This window comes from Protopterus annectens, chromosome 10.part0, assembly GCF_019279795.1.
Source record: "Protopterus annectens isolate FY-2018-M chromosome 10.part0, PAN1.0, whole genome shotgun sequence".
Lineage (NCBI taxonomy): Eukaryota > Metazoa > Chordata > Ceratodontiformes > Protopteridae > Protopterus > Protopterus annectens.
Window position 1 is genome coordinate 1350470704 of NC_056744.1, and position 21373 is coordinate 1350492076.

Consider the following 21373-nt stretch of genomic DNA (forward strand, 5'->3'; position numbering starts at 1 on the left):
GGGTGTGGAAAATGTAATTAATTTTCATATGCTCCACATGCCTACAGCTGTACTTAGGTGTCGTAGCACTACACTTTCTTTCAAGGTGCCACAAAAAGCAAGGCAGAATTTGGAACCGTTATATAACATTCTGTCATTTCAGCTGTAGCAGTTCATCCAGAACATATTTAAATAAGCATAGCCATAAGAAAATACACTAATTCCTTGTTAGAAAGGATTGCAAAAGAACTGTGTCTCCTTGTGGATAAGCAATCAAAAATTGCAGCCACGGTGTATTTGTTTAGGGATTGTGCACTCATTCTCCTACTGATGTTAAAAAAAGCGATTGTCCTTAACTGGCTCTTGAGTGACCTGCATGGATCTTGTGGTCCATATTTCTAGTGTTATGTGATTCTGTACTTTCATCTTATTTGATCAACAACGTGTCCCAATATTACAAATCAGTATATTATGTGTAATGACCCATGCAGACTTTGGGAACACAGTGCATCTGAAAGGTGCTATTATCACTATTATTAGTGTTATTGTTGTGTTTTTTTTTTGTTTTTTTTTTTAAGATTCTGGTTTTGGGAAGGAAATATCACATCATGAAGTATGCAGATAAAATATGATTAGCTCAATAACTTAAAAACAGAAACTTTTTTTTTAATCTGTCTGTGTGTTTAAGCTAACATCTGTGGCATTTAAGTGTTGTTCTGTAACAGTGTTACTGAAGTAATCAGAAAAATCATATATATATATATATATATATATATATATATATATATATATATATATATATGTATTATCAGTTTACATTTCTGCCCAAATTACTCAATAGAACTGAAATAGAAATGGGCAAATGGGGAAATAGATGTTTATTGCTTGCTTATAAATTGCTGGCTTGCACGTTTGCACTTTGCATGAAAAAATTGAATTGTACTGCATGCTTGTCACATCATGAAGCTGAACTCACCATCTTCTACATTTCACTTCATCCCAACACATTTTCGCTTTATTCTTAATAGGGAAACTCCTCTCCATTTAACATCACTGGTGACCTGAAAGGATATAAATCCATCTTAATTGTTGATCCATGTTACACATTATGGTAGCATGGTCCACAGCTACAAAAAATAATCTGAAGTAGAAAAAAAAATATTAAGACCACCAAGTCTTAGATTTTTAATACTGAAAATAATTTGTTAATCTTTCCCAGTCTCAGAGCAAGCAACTCTGCATGCCGGGTTCAAAAACTTACTGCACATGAAAATGATCAACCACTCAAGTGGACTGGATTGTGTGCAGTTTACTAAGCCATGGGTAGCACAGCTGTCAGTGCAGCCATAAATGGGATGAACACAGGGTTAATATTTGTAGAGAAACTGTATGCTCTATTATTATAAGAAAACAACGAGCGAGGCAAAAATGAATTTAAAATCCTTTCTGTTCACCGGTGATGAAACAAGAGCTTCCCATTCAGGTTACTGTACCTACTGTTGTCTCTCAGAATATGTTACCAGGTTTCTTGCTGACTTTTTATTTCTTGTTTTTATTTTTTGTTTCCACAGTGGGTATACAGCTTTAACCTACATGGGCACAAACACACTGATTAAGATGTTTGCAACTAATGATTCCCAAAACATCCTATTAAGAGAAAATGCCCACTAAGGGAAATTTTCAGAAGCATTGCCTCTTGTTATTGGTATCAGTTCTAAGCCATCAGTGTGTAACCACAATAAATGTTTGCATAATTTATGTGGATGTAAGTAAAAACGATAAATATCACCACGTACCGTCACAGACTGACGGAATTGTCAGTGCTCTAAAACTCAACTTGATTTGTTTCCTTTAAACACATTAATAACCGTATACCTCATGCAATTGAATCTTTGGTCATGCAAAGCATACATTTGCCAATTATCATAGAAATACAGTGTATAATTAGGAAAGGAAAGACTTGATGTAATGTGCAAATAACATTGTGTGGGTGATTGCATGCCCAGAAATGTGCTTCTGACAGATGAGTCAGAGTTTAGATGCAGACTGCGCACCAAAGTGCACGATACAATCATGATAATCAGCTATTTTATAAAAACTAATTAAGATGCTGTTTGTACTAAAAGATGTTTAAACAGTGAAAGGCAGCTACAGATGACAGTGAATTACAAGGTCGCAGAACATTAGGTCAGTTTGTTATTAAGTCTTAAAATGTGTTTTGTCAACACAAGACAGCTTCACCCGATACAGCAGAGGGGCTGAGTCACTGTGCCTTCTCAATACTCTTAGATACATATGCTTCTCTTTTTGCTATCAGGAGGAATTATTTAAAAATAGATTCATAGTCTGCATGCTAAATTGCATTTATTTTTCAAAGATAAAGGTATAGTAGGCCTGGCTTAGTAATATGACAAATATATACAAAAAGTGGTGACATTTATTTTGATGGACAGAGGGCCAGCAGAAATAAGGGGTTAATATATAAAAGGGGTTATAAAGCTGAACAATCTGTTTCAATGAAGAAGTTGTCAGCCTGAAGGCCATTATTTTAGTTCTAATATTCCTAACCTAAAATTCACACACTCGCACACACACACACACACACACACACATATACACACACACACATGCAAGCACTACTTATGTATACACACATACATTAATGCTATAGTTTATAAACAGTGCTAATATTTTGTTGTTTTCCTTTAGTCTAGGAAAAATAATACAAATTCCCGTTCTTCTCTAAATAAACAAGATCAGATTTTAATTGCTCATTACCTTAATCTTTTCTTATGGATACACCTTGTTTTCCTTCTAATTCCTTCACATCTTTCCCATTCAGCACCTTATACCGTAACGTCTTTGATATCTGATCCCTGAGACTGCTCAATGCCTTATACAGTCTAGATATGGTAAAGTACATATTTCTGCAGAGCTAAAAGATGCAGCTACATTTGTACTATACTAAAAAGCAGGTAATTTGTCTTTTCTCTTCTCCCTAGTAAATTCACAAGAGGAATGCCCTACAGTCCAAAAGAAGTTCATGGTTGACATAGTGCCGACCCTGGATACCTCTATGGATTATGACATTAATGTCCCTAGTAAATTCACAAGAGGAATGCCCTACAGTCCAAAAGAAGTTCATGGTTGACATAGTGCCGACCCTGGATACCTCTATGGATTATGACATTAATGTCCCTAGTAAATTCACAAGAGGAATGCCCTACAGTCCAAAAGAAGTTCATGGTTGACATAGTGCCGAGCCCTGGATACCTGCATGGATTATGATATTAACGCTGATGCACCTCTGCCCATGGTGTGATAAACTTTGTTGCTCTTATAATAAAGTCAGAATTGTTTTGCCTGCAGGACTTTCTTGTGTCCTGCTCTACAGACCACCAGTACACTATTGTTGTTGGGTCCATGATATTATATGAGGAACACTAATGCTGTATATACAACTAGAACAAAGAAAATCAGATCTTAAATAGAATAATTATTTCACAACATGCTAAAAATCTGAAGAGTAGTAATGCATTTTTCTTTGCATGCAGGAAGATTATATATGACCTCAATAAGTCCACTGATATATGGCAGCCCACATGCTACACTTATTTGGAATGGTGGCCTTGTGTGAGGGCAGGACATTTTTTTCTTTTTAAGCAGGATTGTCAATAAGGCTGGTATTCCTTTGTCTGAGTGGGTTGCCTAAAAAGCCTGACGTTTTGGTTTATCTTCTCCAGCTGATATGTTACTTTCCAGCTGCTGTACTTATGGTGTTTTATTTTGGTTCTGTTACATGTTGTTCTAATGCACAGACATATCCTGCATTCCTTCCTCATGCTTTGTCCTAGAACTCTAACTTTGGGTCTGCCATACCACATTCCTTTGTATGCATCTTCCATGTCCTAGATCTGATGACGTTTGCAGAGGTCATACAGCAGAAATGGGCAACATGCACCCCCTCCCCCAAAAATATGTTGCATGTTTTTAAATTTTATCTACAGGGAGCATATACTTGGTTTGAAAGATTGTGCCTATGAAACTTCTGTCACACATTTGATCTGATATCTAGTTCCGTGTTATATGTAAAAGTGAAGTTACCATTGGAATCATGCTGGCCCAGTCTGGTTAGCAGGAGAGCTGAGATTATGTAATAGAAATAACACAATCTCATTATCCTTTGTATACATCAGACTTATCAATTTTATGCCATAAATTAGGTAAAGTTTGACCAGCCAATTAATATTATGTACACCAAGGTTCATAGGTAGCTGCCAGATAAGAGTTCCATGACGCCTCTGAAAAGCATAGCCTAATTTTTATAAAAGTGACTTGTTCAGACTTGCACAGTAGGCAAATGGAGGCTGCAGAAATCAGACCTTTGACTACAAGAAACAGATAATTAAGAGTTCATAGCTTTAATTCCCAGCAATAACTGCCATTGTTGAAGATATTCAGCAATATTATTGTGAAAAGTTTGTCCCACCTCTCATTTCCCTTGAAAAAATCTTCATAAAATGTATTATTAACGGATGGCAAGTGCAACACTTGTCCTACATAATGTGTTCGAAAAAAAAACTTCACAGAATTGTTATTGTAAGCAGTAAATACAGATAAGAACATAAAAAATGAAGCACAGTGCCATACCTCTGAATTGTCAAAATTTTTACAGAATGTCCAGATTTTTGCATCACATTTTATTGTGGTTTCTGGCAAATCATTGACAAATGATTGAGGACTGAAGTCAGAAAATAATGGCAGGCAATTGAGTTTCGGACTTCATATCCTTCAGAAAATAATTCAAGCTAATGCAAAACCTGTTATTATTTCAACTTTCTGAGTTTGTCAGAGCAGTACTTAAAAAAATATCCCTATTTTTGTGCCTTTCTCCCCCATTATCTGTGGCTCTGTCCAGATTTCTTGCTCTAAGCGGTAGAGAGGTATGCACTCTACTCACTTTAACACATCACAATGCTTACTTTTTCATTATTTAAAACTGAATAGTTTGCAACTTTGCGGATGTTTCAGAAATTATATTAATGAAATACCTAATAAAGTAGGTTTCTTATGATAATACATCTTTCCCATTTACATCTTTAAAGAGAGATGCCAAAACTCATCTCCCACAGATAAAATCTGAAATGCTTTGCAGCTTCCACTGAAGGAGGTTATCTAAATTTAAAGCTGTAGGACTAGCAGAAAAGCTCTGTGGGGTTCTTGTTGTAAAGGAATTGAAGCAGTCTGTGCAAAAGTGCCCCCGTTATGTTCCACGTTGTTAATCTTATTATGCTATTGCTTTGTCATGTCTGTGATGATCAGTGCTGAGCTAACCTGGCAAACGCAGTTTTACATTTAATCTATCCCATGACCAGTGATCAGCCCCTCTCTTGTACTTCATTAATCCGACTGCTCAATAAAGTATCCACCACTCTGAGCTTGCTGTAGCTCAGAAATATGTTAGCAGCATCAAGCGCAGCATCTCAGAATTGCACTCAGTGTTCCAGACATTTTATAACAATTGAAATGGATCTCTTAAACTGTATTTTGTATTCATTCTTTAATTACATTACAGGAATAGTATAAACAGAATTCATAAAATATTCACATTTTACAGAACTAATAAACACTTGAAAGATTAAATGGATCAGAAATGAATAGTTAACCACATTGCAATTCATTTTAAAATGTTTAAAAATATCAGTACATCAAAGAAGTCAGGGTGATACTGCACAACACTGTTGGAAAGCGTTGTTGCTAGGTAGAGTACATCTGTCACAACTACTGTTGCGATTGCGAAATACACTCCATTGTTTCCTAGCATACACATTCTGTATGGTGTTCTTCGCAGAGTTTGTCAAAGTGCAAATGTCCATGAGCACATTTTGTACTGGGATCATGCAATCTTTGGTTTAATTTCTCCTAGATTTTAAGCCATAATTTTGTATTTTGACATCCTTGTGTTTTCAAAGGGAAATAAATATGTCTTATTCAGTGCCTTTTCATTTTATTTAGGAGGAAAGCAAAGTAGATAAATGAGCATGTTTTCTCTCATGAGGTTTTTCATGGGAAATACAATCTAGATCTGCCTAAATGGTATTTTTATAAAGTTTTCTAGATGATGTCAGCTAATTTAAAAGCAATCCTTTCTTAAAACAGAAGCCAGTTATCTATCTCCTCAGTCATACGTATAACAGAAAATATATGTCTTCAATCACATGTATGGCATACAACATACATCCTCAGTCACATCTATGGCATGTAAATTATGTCCTTAGTCACATGTGTGGCATATAACATACATCCTCAGTCACATGTGCGGGATATAATATACATCCTCATTCACATGTATGGCATATAGCTTATGTCCTTAGTCATGTGTGGCATATAACATACATCCTTAATCACATATGTAGTATATAATATACATCCTCAGTCACATGTATGGCATATAACATACATCCTCAGTCATATATATGACATTTAACATACGTCCTCAGTCACATGTACGGCATATGACATCCACCCTCGGTCACACACATGGCATATAAGGAACGATGCCTAATAAAAAGAGCAGTAGTTCGGAAGTTTTGGGATGCATTATTTGCTTAACTGTGCATCAGTTGTGGCAGTCACCTTTTGTACAAATGCGTTATGAGCTACAGCTGTGGGACATGTCTATAATTAATGTCTTTCACCATTTATATCAGAAATGAAAATAACAATTCCTGATTTTTCCTGATGCCTGCAGCTCCTTCAAAACTTGATAGGATAAGGCCGAGTGTTTCCTCTCTTGAGGTTTCTAACCCAAAACAAGGTAGGACTGTATACATTGCTACAGGATTAGAGCTACATTTAGTTGCGTTAACACAAATCCTGTATTTTGAAAATAGGAAATTAGAATAATGTTGGCTTTTCATTTGAAGAATCAGCATATTTGACAGCATTTACTTTGAGAAAGTAATTTTAACAATTATAAAAATGTGTTTTTTTATATGATCTGTCTGTACTTTAGAGGTTTATGTTTTTATGTTAGTTCTTGACATCAGAACACAGTTACTTGATGCTGAAATTATACTCATTTTTATGAATTTGTTTATCTTCCCATCACTAAATAGACAAATGGAAAGTTGGGATTGTGGTAGCAGTACTAGTTATTTTTCACACCAACTGATGGTAGGATTATAGTGACAATTGCTTCTTAATTCAAATATTTCTGATTTTCATATTCAGTTGTTCTGTCAATTTTCTTGTTCTCTCATTTCTAACACATTTTTTAAAAGCTTCAACCTCTGAGGAAGACAAATATCATACTACACAGCTTCGATAGTAAGCAGGTTTCTGTGTCCTTCCCAGCAAATCAAGCCTAAAATTAAACTTTGACTGTAGGCATAGCTAGGCAAGAGTAGCTAAACTTTCACATAACCACATTTCTTGTGCAGTATCTACAAATTTGTCTACATGTATTGCAGTGTAATTTCCAAATAAAGATAAAGTACAAGGAAGGAAGGTAAAGCAACTAAAAAAGTAATCAAGATAAATTTAAAAATTCATGTGATGTTAGTCTTATCACAATAATGATAATTATATTACAGAAAATGGAATGGCTAAAAATAGTTAGTTAAGGAGGAGATATGGTGAGAGAAAGAAACTTCCTAAGCAGTATGGCTATTTATTTTACTGGAGAAAGACATGCTTTCAAGAGTTTTTCAGTAGGACAGAATGGGGAGTGGTCCGTGGTAGAAGAAAAGACAAAAGACAAAGATGTGTGGGCTGTTAAAGAAATATAACGGAGAGTAGATTTAGAAAGGAAATACATAGGTTCATAGGTTCATAGGTAGGTACTAGGCTATTGGCCATAGGGCCTATATAAGCCTAGCCAAAAAGGTACCCTGGCATTCGCCACCCAAGAAAATTATTTTCCTGTGCCCCTGTCGAGCAGAGCCACAGAAGTGATCCCCGGGTTGAATTTCCTATTTCCCATCCAATCATCAAGATTTTTCTTGAAGAGTGCTAATGAGGAGCTTTGTTTGATATAGATATGTAGTTTGTTCCAGATTATGGGAAGTCTCTGGGACAGGAATCTATCGCTCCAGTATGTTCTGTTTATTGTAGTGACAAGGTTTAGGTCCCTAGAGCATTTAGCTCAGAGGGAATGGGATTTCTTTAAGTGGAACATGACCAACAGCTCTGGGTTTGACATAGCTTTGTATGTTAGGCAGAGATCACCTCTGAGTAGGCAATATGCAACGGAGTAAAGCTGGAGTTTTTTGAGACAGTATGCAAAGGGCATCTGTTTGAGGCCAGTAATCCTCTTTGTGAGGTATTTCTGTGGCCTTTTTGGTTGTTGTAGATGTCTTGTGAGGTACATACCAAAAGGGGCGTTGTACTCTATAATGGGTCTAATGAATGACGAGTAGAGAGGAACAATGACTTATTTTTTCCTGGATGAGAAACCTTTTGTGATGAGATGTGCCACGTAGAAGGATTTCCTGACTATTGTGGTGATGTGATTATCAAAGGAGGGACTAATGTCCACCTGTGTCCCAAGGTCTCTTATCATGCTTTCAGTGTTAAGTAGACTACCGCCTATGTGGTAGTTCATGGGTACAGAGATTTTACCAAAGGGGATGACAATGCACTTTTTGGCATTGAGCTTAAGGCCATGGCTTTAACACCAGGCATCTGTCTCACTGAGGCCCTTTTGTAAGATGTCCACATCGTTAGGAGTTTCAATTATGGCTCCTAGTTTGCAATCACCTGCAAACTTTGTTAGCCAAAGACCTTCTTTGTTACCCTGTACTTCAGAAAAGTAGATACCAAGCAGGAGAGAACCCAGGACTGAACCCTGTGGTATTCCACTTGTCATTGGTCTGAAGTTGGATTTGGAGTCTGCTACTTTCACAGTGTGGGTTCTGTCAGTGAACTATTTGGCAACCCTTCTTGTGACATAGAGATTTATACCTAGTTTAGTGAGTTTATCTATAATTCCAGAATGGGGGGTGGTGTTAAAAGTCTTGGCGAGAGCTAGATAGGCTGTGTGAACCACCTTACCCTCGTCTATGGCTTTAGTGACTGCTTCAAGGAAGTCTATCAGGTTTAGGAGACATGATCTGCCTTTTACAAACCCGAACTGGGTGGGGTCCAGAGTTTGGAGATTACCGATGTCTTTGTTAATAAGTTCCATGATGATACATTCCATGGCCTTGCAGACCAGGCTCATCATTTGGAGAGTGCATTTTTTACCTGTGCAGCCGTTATTACAGGAACTTTGCATTCTTCCGGTATAGAGATAGGCCCTTTAGGGGGTGAGCGGGGGTAAAGCTAACACTGAACCTATCTGCCAGGATGTTGGCAATATCAGTTGCTTCTGTATATTTAGTGCCATTGTGCTGTAACTCAGAGCCGATCTGAGTGTTGCCATTGAGATTCTTGATATAGCTATCAAATGCTTTGTGGCTGTCTTTAGAATCAGTGGCAATTTTGTTTTTGTAACTAGCTTTGGAGAATTTTATGAGGGATCTCAGTTTCTTACTGATGCTGACCAGGGAGTTCCTTCAATCATGGGATTTTACTCTTTTTTGCAACAATTTCTTTCTTCTGTTGTAGAGTTTATTTATGGCAGGGAACCACAAAATTGACTTCCTTTTTTTTGGAGGATAGCATCTTATTTCTATTAGGGATAGCATGATTCATGCACTCGTGTAAGTGCTTATAAAGTGCATTTGTGTAAGATTCAACAGTCGTACCTCTATTGTTGATCTGCATGGGTGTCGTGAAGTTTGCCACTTCGGTCTTAAGAAGCATGAAGCTGGCTTTGGAGAAATTATTTACAGTGGTTTCCCTAATGGGTGGGGTGGGGCGGGATATGGATGTCTAGGGTGATTAGCTTGTGGTCAGATCTGACCAGTGAGGAATAGACCTCTGGTGTGGAACACCGGTCACCCATGCTGATAATGACCAGGCATAGGATATTGCTGCCCCTGGTGGGGGTGTGGATAAGTTGATCCAAGGCATTGGAATTTATGAATTCCAAAAAACTTTGAACAATAGAGTTGGTACATGAGTAGATTTCCCAGTTAATGGTGGGGTAGTTGAAATCACCCATTATTAGGGTGTTGGGTTGTACCTTAATATTTTCCAATGTATCAAGCAATGAGGAGTGGGAATCCTGGGGCATGGTGGGCGATCTGTAACAAGCTATAATTTGGATTGCTGTCTTTCCCAGAGTTAGTTGCACTTGGATAATCTCAGATGCATGAGCAGCTAGCCTGGAGGTGTGGCTATCCTTAATGAATATGGACATGCCTCCACCTTTAGTGTTTCGGTCCAGGTTAGGTGGCCGAAAGGTGTGGTATGAATTATAACCTGGTAATGCAGGGATGCTCTCTGGAGTCTTGAACCAGGTCTTTGTCACTGCACAGATGTCGATGTTCTTCATTTTAAGGAGTGTCTCGAGTGAGTGCATATTGAGTTTTAGACTTCCAGCACTGAGTAGTATTACCCTCAGATTTTTCTTGCTTGTACCTGTTATGGTGGTGAATTTGTCATTTGAACCTTGCCTAAAAAAGGCACTATAGGGGTGGCAAGAACCATAGCCAGTATCTGGAATCCCAAGGGCGACAGGTGCAGGCCATCTCTGGCAAAGCATTGTGGTCTGCCGATCATGAAATCCCAGGCAGACAGATACTGGATCCCCTTAGAATGACACCAGTAGCTTAGCCAATTGTTGAAGTCAATCATTTTGTCCTTGTACTGTGGTATCATTCTGGGTGATGGCAGGATGCTACTCAGGGTCAGGGTCATACCTGCCTGGGCTACAAGATCGGAGAGCTCCTCCATGTCTCTTTTCATGTAGTCCAGGGAGGTACATCTCAGATCATTCACACCAGCATGGACAATGACAGAGTCATATTTGTACTTGTTGCGGAGTGAACTGAGTGCGTGTGTTATGTGTGGTGGATCCTGGCACCCGACAAGCAGCTGACAGTAACTTTCTCCTTGTTTAGCCTGGTGAGTGGAACATTAGTGTGCCTAACTATAGAGTCACCTATGACTAGAGTGTTGGGTACATTTTTATGCCTTATGGGCTGTGGTTGAGTGGCACACTGAGTTTGTGGGCTATGTGTCATTTGGGTTGTGTTGGGGGGTGGACGATGCTTGCGTTTCTTCTTTGGAGGTCTCTGTTGCTTGAGCAAATTTTTATTGAGGGCCTCCATGAATGCAGGTTTGTGTTTTGTGTTTCTATGTGTCTGCTTTGGTGGTGTCGGTTTTGAGGGACTGTGTGATGCATGTGGTGTGTTGCAAGTGTTTACCTTTTCCTCCTGACTGTCTAGTCCAGTCTTGGATAAAGAGAGCTTTGCCTCCAGTTTGGCTATATAAGTGCATCTCTCACAGGTTGTAGTGTTGGGTGGTAGGAGGAGAGGGTTGTCTGTGTACATGAGGCAATTGCTGCATTGCTCCAAGATGCCCAGATTCATCAGGTAGACAGGAGAAAACACTGGGAGCTGACCCTTAGACATGCCTGGATAGGTGCTTATTTGTTAAGTACTAGAAACTGTTTTCCTCTTGACAAGTGATGAAAGTTGAGTGCTGTAGTAATTTGTAGCTTATTTAGTGCTTACAATGAGTTCTGAACAAGTGCTGAGCTCAAAGAAACATATTTTAGTGCTAATACTAAAAAAAACTGGCTAGTTCTAAGGGAAAATTTGAAGAGCACACTTTATGACGCCGGTAATAGTTTAACCCTAGCTAAGTGGCGATGCATAAAGTTTTTTTATTTTTTTTTTTAATATAACAGAAGCAAATGAGCAAACTGATCTAAACAAATTAACCAATTAACCAACAAAAAGCTAAAAACTGAGCCCCGTCCCATACAAAACAATACAAACATAAAAACTTGTGTATTCAAATGTGCTTCGTATCTCGTATTGGAACTGTTTGGTTCTGACACTGTCTTTAGTTTAGAATTAAATGCATGTGTAGTTGAAAAGCTGTACATGTCACCTCAGCTACGATGCTGGCATTTGTTTATTACAAAGTTTACTAAAAGAACATTTATCTGAAGATTATGGTTGTAACCTCAAATAGAATTTTATTTTCACACCAAGTGTTTTTTACTTTTCCCATACTATAATATATGAGAAATATATAGGTTCGTAGGTGGTTACTGGACTACTGACCTGAAGGTTTTTATAAGCCTAGCTGTGTGTACCTAATATAATACTAGAAAAATCTAATAAAAAGGATCTTGCCTAAACTCGAGATCTTAGTTAGCAATGAATGCCCATATCTAGGAGGGTCATAGGTGAAATCCCCAGCAGGAATTTATGGTTTCCCATCCAGTCATCCAGACTATGCTTAAATAGGGTCATAGAGGGGCTTTGTTCGATGTGAACTGGTAGACTATTCCAGAGGAGTGACAACCTCTGAGAGACATATCTGTCCCTCCAGCAGGTCCTGTTTATGTCACAGACATGGTTTTAGTCCCTGAAGCAGGTGACCTTTGTCCCATTTGACTTGTGGATGTGCAGCATTTACATTAGGTTTGGATCCGAGATTGCTCTGTAGGCCAAGCACAAGTCTCGTCTAAGTAATCTGTATGCTAATGAGTACAGTGACTGCATCTTTAGTCTGTCAATGTATGACATGTGTTGGAGACCCTGAATTTTCTTGGTTAGAAATCTCTGAAGTCTCTCAAGTTACTGCAATTGCCTGGAAGGGTACATACTCAATTACTGGCCTGATGAGAGTCAAGTACAGGGGTGTTATGATCTGTTTCACTCTTGAGGCAATGCATTTGCTAATGAGCTGTGCAACGTAAAATGTCTTCCTTACTACAGTAGACACATAGAAGTCAAAGTTTAGGATACATTCAACTTGCATTCCAAAGTCTGTCACTACTGATTTGTTACTTTGGGTATTATTTATTTGATAGTCTGCAGGGATATAGTTTTTACCATAGGGGATGATAATGCTTTTTTTTTTTTGCATTGAGTTTGAGTCCATGGCTTTGGCACAAATCATTGGTTTGTGTAAGTCCTTCTTGAAGTACATTGGCATAGTTTGAGGAGTCACTGATTTCACCTAATTTGCAGTCATCAGCAAACTTTGTGAGCCACAGCCCCACTGTTTTGGCCTGAACTTCTGAGAAGTATATTCCAAACAATAGGGCATCCAGCACTAACCCCTGTGAAACCCTAGTGGTGACAGGTCTGTTTGTTGAGTTAAAGTCTCCAACTTTGTCTGTGTGTGATCGTCGGTGAGCCAGTTAGCAACCCACCTGATGACATAAGGGTTGATATTCATCTGGGAGAGTTTATCACTGATGCCCGAATGTGGGATTGTGTCAATGGCCTTGTATAAGTCAAGGTAGGCTGTATGCACAGAACTGTCTTCATCTATGGCTCTGGTGATGTTTTTGAAGAAGTCCACCAGGTTTAACTGGCAGGACCTGCCTTTGACAAAACCAAACTGTGTCAGATTAAGGGTTTGGAGATCACCTATATCTTTATTTATAAGTTCCATGATGATTCAGTCCATAGCCTTACATATAAAGCTGGTTAAGCTTATGGGTCTGTTGCTGTACCCCCTTTATGAAGGGGGATGATGATTGCTGTTTTCCATTCAGCAGGGACAAAACCAGTACTCAGGCTGTGGTTGAAGAGAGTACCTAACAGAGTCACTAACTCATGTTTAGACCATTTAAAACACAACTTGGGATGCCATCCGCTGCCATAGAAGCTGTGTTTTTGGCCTTGGAGAGAGCCTTAATGACTTGCTGTTTGGAGATGCAAGGTGGGGGTGATGTAGAGGGAATCTTTGTTGAATGTTTGGAGGGGAGAGAGGAGTGAAATGTTTGTCATACCTGTTGGCTAATAGGGTAGCAATTTTCACAGGATCTGTGTGTGTAATGCCATCCACAGCTAGTTCAGCACACATCTGTGTCCTACCTTTTAGGGTGCTGATATAGCTGAAGAATGCCTTATACCTTATGGTTATCCTTAGCTATGATTGCTAACTTTTTTTCAAAGTTGCCCTTAGAAAATTTTACATATTGTCTTCTTTTTTCTTCAAGCAGAGGAGGGTTTTCTTCCAGTACTGGGACCTTTCTTTTTAATTCTTAGACAGCAACTTCTTAATCTTGTTATATAACTTATTAATGCTAGAAGTCTTGTTTTTTCTTGAGGATCTTGTTTTGATCCTATCAGGTACAGCTGTGTCAATACATTTGCATAAGTGTTTGTAAAGGGCATTTGTGTGTACCGTAGTATAGTTGTTAATGCTATCTGTGGGAACAAGAGCTTAGAAATTATTTATGCCATCCCTTAGGAGGGTATAATTAGCTTTGGTGAAATTTTTTAGCCTGATTTCAGCTAAGTGGGGTTCAGGTGTTATAGCTGCTTCAAATGTGGCTGATTTGTGATCAGATTTAACCAGTGAGGGTCCTATACTTGTGGTGGTTCAACAGTCACCCATGTTGGTGAGGACAAGGTAGAGAATATTTGAGCCCCTTGTAGGGTTGCATACTATTTGTTCCAGGGCTTTAGTGATAACAAAGTCCAGGAACTTTATGTGAGCATGTTGGTACTTATTTAAGTTTCCCAGTCAATGGATGGATAGTTAAAATCACCCATGACTAGAGTGCTTGGATGTAATTTGATTGACTCACAACATGAGTATCTTGGTTCATTGAAGGGACCAATAGCTAAAGATAACTTGAAGGGGATCCTACCCACAATTAGTTGAACTTGGAGTAACTCCATGGAGTTTTTCCTGTCTAACCACTCTAAACTTGTATTTATCTTTGGTGAGGATACGGAGTCCTCCTCCTTTGGTTCTCAGATGTTCGTTGTGTAGTCTGAAAGTGTGGAAGTGATTGTAGAATGCAAGGCCAGGGTACTTTCTGTGTCTCTGAACCAAGTTTCTGTGAATGCACAGACATCAGCATCCTCCAGGGAGATGAGTGCAGTTTCTGAATTAAACTCCTAGTGTTTAGCAGCATAACTTTTAATGTATTTATGAGGGATATTTTCACATTGGAAGTTTTGTTCTTGACACCTTGCCTAAAAAAGGCACTATGGGGGAGACATGTGCCTTAGCCATTAACCAAAAGCCTATATGTGACAGGTGAGGACCATCTCTGGCAAAGCAGTGTGGTCTATCAACCATGCCATCCCAGGCTGACAGGAACTCTATCCCCTTAGAATGACACCCGAAATTAAGCCAATTGTTGAAGTCAGTCATTTTGTGTTTATATTGTGGTATCATACTAGGGGAGGATAGAATGCTGCTCAAGGCTAGGGACATACCTGCCTGGGACACACATTCATAGACCTCAATCATGTCTCTCTTCATATAGTCCAGTGAGGTATGTCTCAAGTCATTCACACCAACATGAACTATGACAGAGTCATAACAGTGCTTGTTGAGAGACTTGGGTGCGTGTGTGATCAGACAGATCTTGACACTTGATAGACAGCTGACTGTAACCGCCTTGTCCAGCCTGGTGAGTGGAACATCTGTGTGTCTCACAACAGAGTCATCTACAACTGAAAAATTTGTTTTAGATGTGCTTTGCCTTAGAGGCGTATTTGGTGAGACACTGGTGCTTGTGTTTTTATGTATATTGAGTGCTGTAGGTGCTGTATTAGGTGTAGCATGTTTGTGTCTGGAAGGTCTCTGGTGTTTAGGTAGATTTCTGGTGAGTACCTCTGCATATGATGGTTTATGTGTTGAGTACATGGTTTGTGTAGGAGGTATAGTATGTGAGCTGACAACCTGTTCAGTGTTACTGTTCTGTGCATGAGAGAGCAAGGATTCCAAATTCTTAGTGCTGATGCATTTCTCACAAGTTGTACTTTGGTGATTTAGGAATAGAGTGTTATCAGTGTACATGAGGCACTTGCTACACTCCCTCAAGATACCCATGTCAATCAGGCAGGTAGGAGAAATGGAGGGGAAACTAACTATCCATAATGCTAGGTTAAATCCTGTTTTACAGTGGTAAGAAAAAAAGAGGGGTGTGGTATAACTGGGTGCTCTAAATGGGGTCTATACTAATGGGACACTCAATAAAGGGTCTATACTAGTGGGGGTTCTCTAAATGGTATGAGACTATTGTAGATTTGGTGGTTTTGGGACTGTTTAAAGGGCAAAAGTGCAGCTAAGTGCGATTTAAGGACTTCTCAGCTGGATCACGGGCAGCTACTTAAGGAAAATTATCTACTAAAGTTTTTGCATCTTTAACCACCAGTGGTTATTCCCCACCGAGTTGAGCTATGTGTAAACAGATGACTATAGCAGATCAGTGGCTGGTCACCTAACTCTGTGGAGCTGTGTTAAAACAAGCACAGACCTGCACAAACACAGGGCTTATGTAGCAACAGTGAGCAAACTAAATTAAACAATTTAACCAATAAGGAAGCTCAAATCTGAGCCCTGTGCCAGCAACCTTCAATCAGATGAGACCAACTGCACTCTCCTGCCACAAGGGTGCAAGGGGGGTCCTCCCCAACAAAAGATAGCCTGGTTTAGTGCTCAGTTTCCTGCTTACATATTGAACACAGCTGTAGGTGAAGTTCATAGGATTCATAAGAGATTAAGAAATGTTTTTTATCAATGTCTGTCTGATAAAGCAAATATATGACTCCACTGAATTAATTGTTCTGACATTTGTCCACTTTAAGATTTATTATTAAACATCCTATATTTGAAATAGGTCAACTCTTTGAGAGCTGACATATATGGACATCTTCTTAGAGATGAAACTGTAGATTTTATGTAAATTTCTCAGTGTACTAGAAGTATGACATTTTTCCAAGATAGAGAAAGGTTAGACTGACACCATTTACAAAACACAAGCACTTTTCATTGAACTGGTAGGGTAAAGTACAAAAACAATAAACCTTATATATCAGCATGTCTTCATTTCCACATTCAGGAACATAGCCATTAGCAGACATACATTTCAGCATATGAATAACATTTCACATATTTGGCCCATGTGAAAGGCCAGTTTGAATTTATTACTTACTGTTTTTAGAGAGAAATTCTGCATGCATCTATAGCCACTGTCAAGATAATCCATATATCAAGACAATAAACATTTTCAATGCTTTATTGTTGCCTTATATGTTTAACATATTGTTTAGCTCCTGAGAAAGTCTGCAAACAATCTTTGACATGTATGCAGGTTATGCAACATTTGTTGTCTTCCTCTCTGTCTTGGATTACTTTCTAATGTTTCAATTTTCTGCTGTTGTGGGACAAACATGAAATGACTAAGACAGCTAAACCAGTTTTGTTTTTCTTCAAGATGTTCATATCCCTAGGTTTAACACCATATAGCTTACATGCTGAAACAGAAGAAGTTGTTTCATGCTGGTCCATGCTGGTTGAATCCATCCCAGTTTGGTTCAGTAGAGGACAAATATGAGTAAGTTTAGAATACTCATTTCAGTCAAACTGAGATGAACTTAGTTCACGCAAGAAGACCAGGTTACTAGAAATACAATACTGTGCACCAAGACTAGAACAGCTAAAATATGTCAAAATATGTCACATATGACAATGGAGCATTAAATTCATGACTGAATTCAGGGTTGCTCTCTAGGAAAGTGACAGGTTTACAACACTCTGGGACACATAAGCTCTACCCACTGTAGTAGCTTGTTTACATGAATGCCATTGAGATGCCACTCATTGCACTTGTTATTTGGTAGATAGTAATGCCTTTCACCAAATCTGGTAAACCAGTATGGTTTATATGCAATTATGATGTGAGACACACTCAAGTGTGAGAGAGGATATTAAGATTAAACTGTGGTAGAAAAAAGTTACAAGAGGGTTAGGTAATGAGTAGTCAAAGCTATTTCAAAGGTTTGGCACAGGGGGAGAAAGAAAATGAAATAGTAATACTAATGTGACTACTTATGAATGTCAGGCTAACAGTTAGGCTAAAAGATAAGGCAGATAAAAGGGAGAAGAGGGGGTGAGCAAGTATGGACAAGCATAGTTCAAAGAACCTAGGAGAAAGGCAAAAATTGAGAGGACAGCAATGGCATACATTGAAGGGGATTTAGCAGAAAAGCTAAATAAATTGAGAATAAATGCTTATTACACCCACTGGATTGCTAACTGGCTTACATGTGGGATCAGATTAGGGGAACTTACCTCTACAAAGAGAGCAGTCACCCCTCAGGGTTTGGAGCCAGGACCTCTCCTGTTTGTCATCTACTTTTCTGAAGAAAAACCTAAAAGCAAGGGGCTCTGGCTGACTGAGATTGTAGATGGCTATAAGGTAGGAGGAATCATTGAATCCCAAAATGACTTAGCGATCCTGCAGAAAGATTTGTCCCAAACAATAAAGTGGTGCCAGAATCGTGCTGAAACGAACTGTCAAAAAAGCTTTATTGCATCCTTTGGGACATCATCTACACCAGGTCAATATTCCTACAAGAGCTGATCCAGTATTTTTGTGATTTGGAAACTTATGTGAACAGTAGCATAACTTTTGACCAATACTTGTCTACTGTCATGTGACAGTCCTTCTGAAGCAAAGGGATTATGACTAGATCTACAGATGTCCTTGAACTCCTCTACTCAGCCCTCATCGTGCCAATCATTGAGTGCAATGGACCCTTTGGCATGTGTCTGTCCAGACACAAACCACACCTGGAAAAGAGATACCTTACTAGAAGGATACAAGGGCTAAGCAATATGTCCTGCATGCAGTGACCCAAAGACCTGTCTCTATACTATGTATCCTACAGATTGCTTAGAGGTGATCTATGTCTGCATACAAGACATCCCCTGGCCCAATACTGATGGATTTACTGAACATCAGCAAGTCAGAGGGCATCAAAAATACTCAGTGCAAAGTTCTAAACCTCTTTTGCAACATCAACAAAATAGTTTTCAAAGCGAGGTCTACAAGACAGACAATATCAGTGCAGATAAATAGACTAGCCATCCATATAAAGCAAAGCTCAATATTTAAGCACAACTCACATCTATGCATGGGTAATACATAATTTATCCCAGAGCTTCCCCCTGTACCAGAAATGGATTAAGGCTGCTCCTAAATGCTTTATCCCAAGCATGCGTCCCCTTAAATTATCTATGATATGATCCTAGTTATTCTCATTGGGGTAATATATAATTATCGACCATAGTATGGGTATGACCAATCAAACACCAAACAGGATACATTAATTCAAGCACCAAAAGGGAAACTGGCTAGTCCTAAAATGGCCTACAATAGCAACAAATCTAGTACTGACCTATGAACCTGTCAGGGACTCTTTAAGTAGATATCTGACAGGTGGAAGTGAAGGAAGGAAATGGGCAGGCTGAGTAAAGATGGGAGGGTGATCATAGAACACTTGGAGGAAACAGAGATAGTGAATGAGCTCTTTGCTGCAGTCCACAAAGAAAAGCAAGGGGAGTGTAACATGCTGGGAGTGAGTAGAGAAAAGTGGACACAACCAGGAGAGAGCTGGAGGAGGTGGACAGAAGCCTAGCTGCCTTTTTTTTGCAGGATAAAGTGAAAAAATGAAGTGAACTGACTCTAAGTGTCCATATTTGGCTGTTGACAGATGACTACAAGCTAGAGTTATTGCATCCCCAAATTACTTAGCTATTATGCAGGAAGGCTTGTCCCAAACAATGAACTTGAGTCAGAATATACAGAAGGTATATGGGTATTTTTAACAGTCGCCAGTGGAAAAATGACTGAGGACTGGAGGACAGTAAAGGGAGTACCCCTGTACAGACAGAGAAGATGAACAATCTTAGAAAGTACTGCTTGTTAGCTTAACAGCACTGACAGAGAATGTTATGTAGAAACAGCTGTCAGGAAGGATAGCAGTATACAGAACAGCAACCAGTATGTGTCCAAGTCCATAAACTAAATGTCAGTCAAACCTAAGCTAATTTTAACATTAGATTATATGTGAGCTTGTCCAAAGTGTAGATAAATGTAGTCCATCTGTACTTCGCCAATGGCTTTGAGTCAGTGCTGCACAGGTGCCTAATAGGAAAGTTAGATGCTTTTGGGGGGGGCAGGTAGGACCAAGTCTGAGGAAATGTACTGCAGCATTACCGAAGCACAGGAGACAGGTCTGTGGTGGAAAGGCCTATACTAAGAAGTCAATTAGTGGAGTTTTCTAAAGGTCAGCCCTTGTTTCAGGCCTCCTAACAGTGTGCTGCAGACATGTCTGAGGAAGTAGAATACAGAATCGCCCTCTTTAATGAAGACTCAAAGATAAGCGTAGCAGTGCAGCATAAGTGGAAAATCTAGGAAAGGATCTGAAAAAGCTGAACAAGTGAACAGCAAGATAGTAGATGAATCTTAATATGCACAGATGCAAATTACCAGAGTAACCCTTGTGGGACATATCAGCTGTGGAAATGACTCCAGTAGCAAAAAGATAATACTACTGTGACCTGGTCAAGGACCACCTTGAGTTTTCTGTTCAGTAGAAGTCATACAAGGAAAGAGAAGCCAGCATGTTGGAAAAGGACCAAAGAAAAGTGACAGAAGTTGTACTGTAGCAGAAGAGGTATAACCTCTGAGTAAAGGATCTACTGCTGTTCACAGGGAAAACTTTAGGGGGTGATGATATAGGTGCACAAGGGGTGGTGATATGAGCACATGCTGGTGCTGATATGAGCACACAGGGGTGATGGTCTGAGCATACATGGGGTGGTGATATGAGTGCATTGAGGGTGATGATATAAGTGCACAAGGGGTGGTGATATGAGCACATGCGGGTGCTGATATGATCACACAGGGGTTATGGTCTGAGCATACAAGGGGTGGTGATATGAGTGCACAAGAGGTGGTGATATAAGTGCACAATGGGTAGTAATATGAGTGCAAAGAGGGTGATAATATAAGTGCAGAATTGGTGGTGACAGTACACAGAGGGTAGTGTTATGAGAGCATGGGGTGATGGTATAGGCACATGGGGAGTGATGACATGAGTGCACAGTGCATAACGATATGAGTGCATAAGTTGTTGTGATATAAGTATATGAGGGTGATACTATGAGTGCACATGGTGCGGCAATATGAGTGCACATGGGGTAGTTATATGAGTGCACGTGCATAGGGGGTAATGATATGAGTGCACAGGGGTTGATGATATGAGTGCACAGAGTATGGTGATGTGAGTGTACAGAAGTTGCTGATATGATTTGACTGCACAGTAGGTGGTGATATGATTGCATAGGGGTGATGATATGAGTGCACAGGGGGTGGCGATATGTGTGCACTCTGGTGAGGATATTAGAGCACTGGAGGTGACGATATGATTGCAGAAGCACTGATGATGAATGCACTGGGGTTGGTGATATGAATTGATGGGTGTGACAACATGAGAGCACAAGA

The 21373-nt window shown here is 39.3% G+C and overlaps 1 protein-coding gene across 6 annotated transcripts in view; it reads left to right on the top strand.

Annotated features, from left to right (window-relative positions):
* The window catches only part of NTNG1 (netrin G1), a 2528066-nt gene that overhangs the window by 1805563 nt on the left and 701130 nt on the right, over positions 1-21373 (top strand). Inside the window, exon 6 of one of the 6 annotated variants that reach the window (XM_044086001.1) lies at positions 6731-6796. The exons of the other annotated variants lie outside the window; for them this stretch is intronic. Coding sequence (XP_043941936.1) covers positions 6731-6796 — 66 coding nt within the window. The remainder of the gene's footprint in view (positions 1-6730; positions 6797-21373) is intronic. 6 annotated transcript variants of the gene reach the window in all.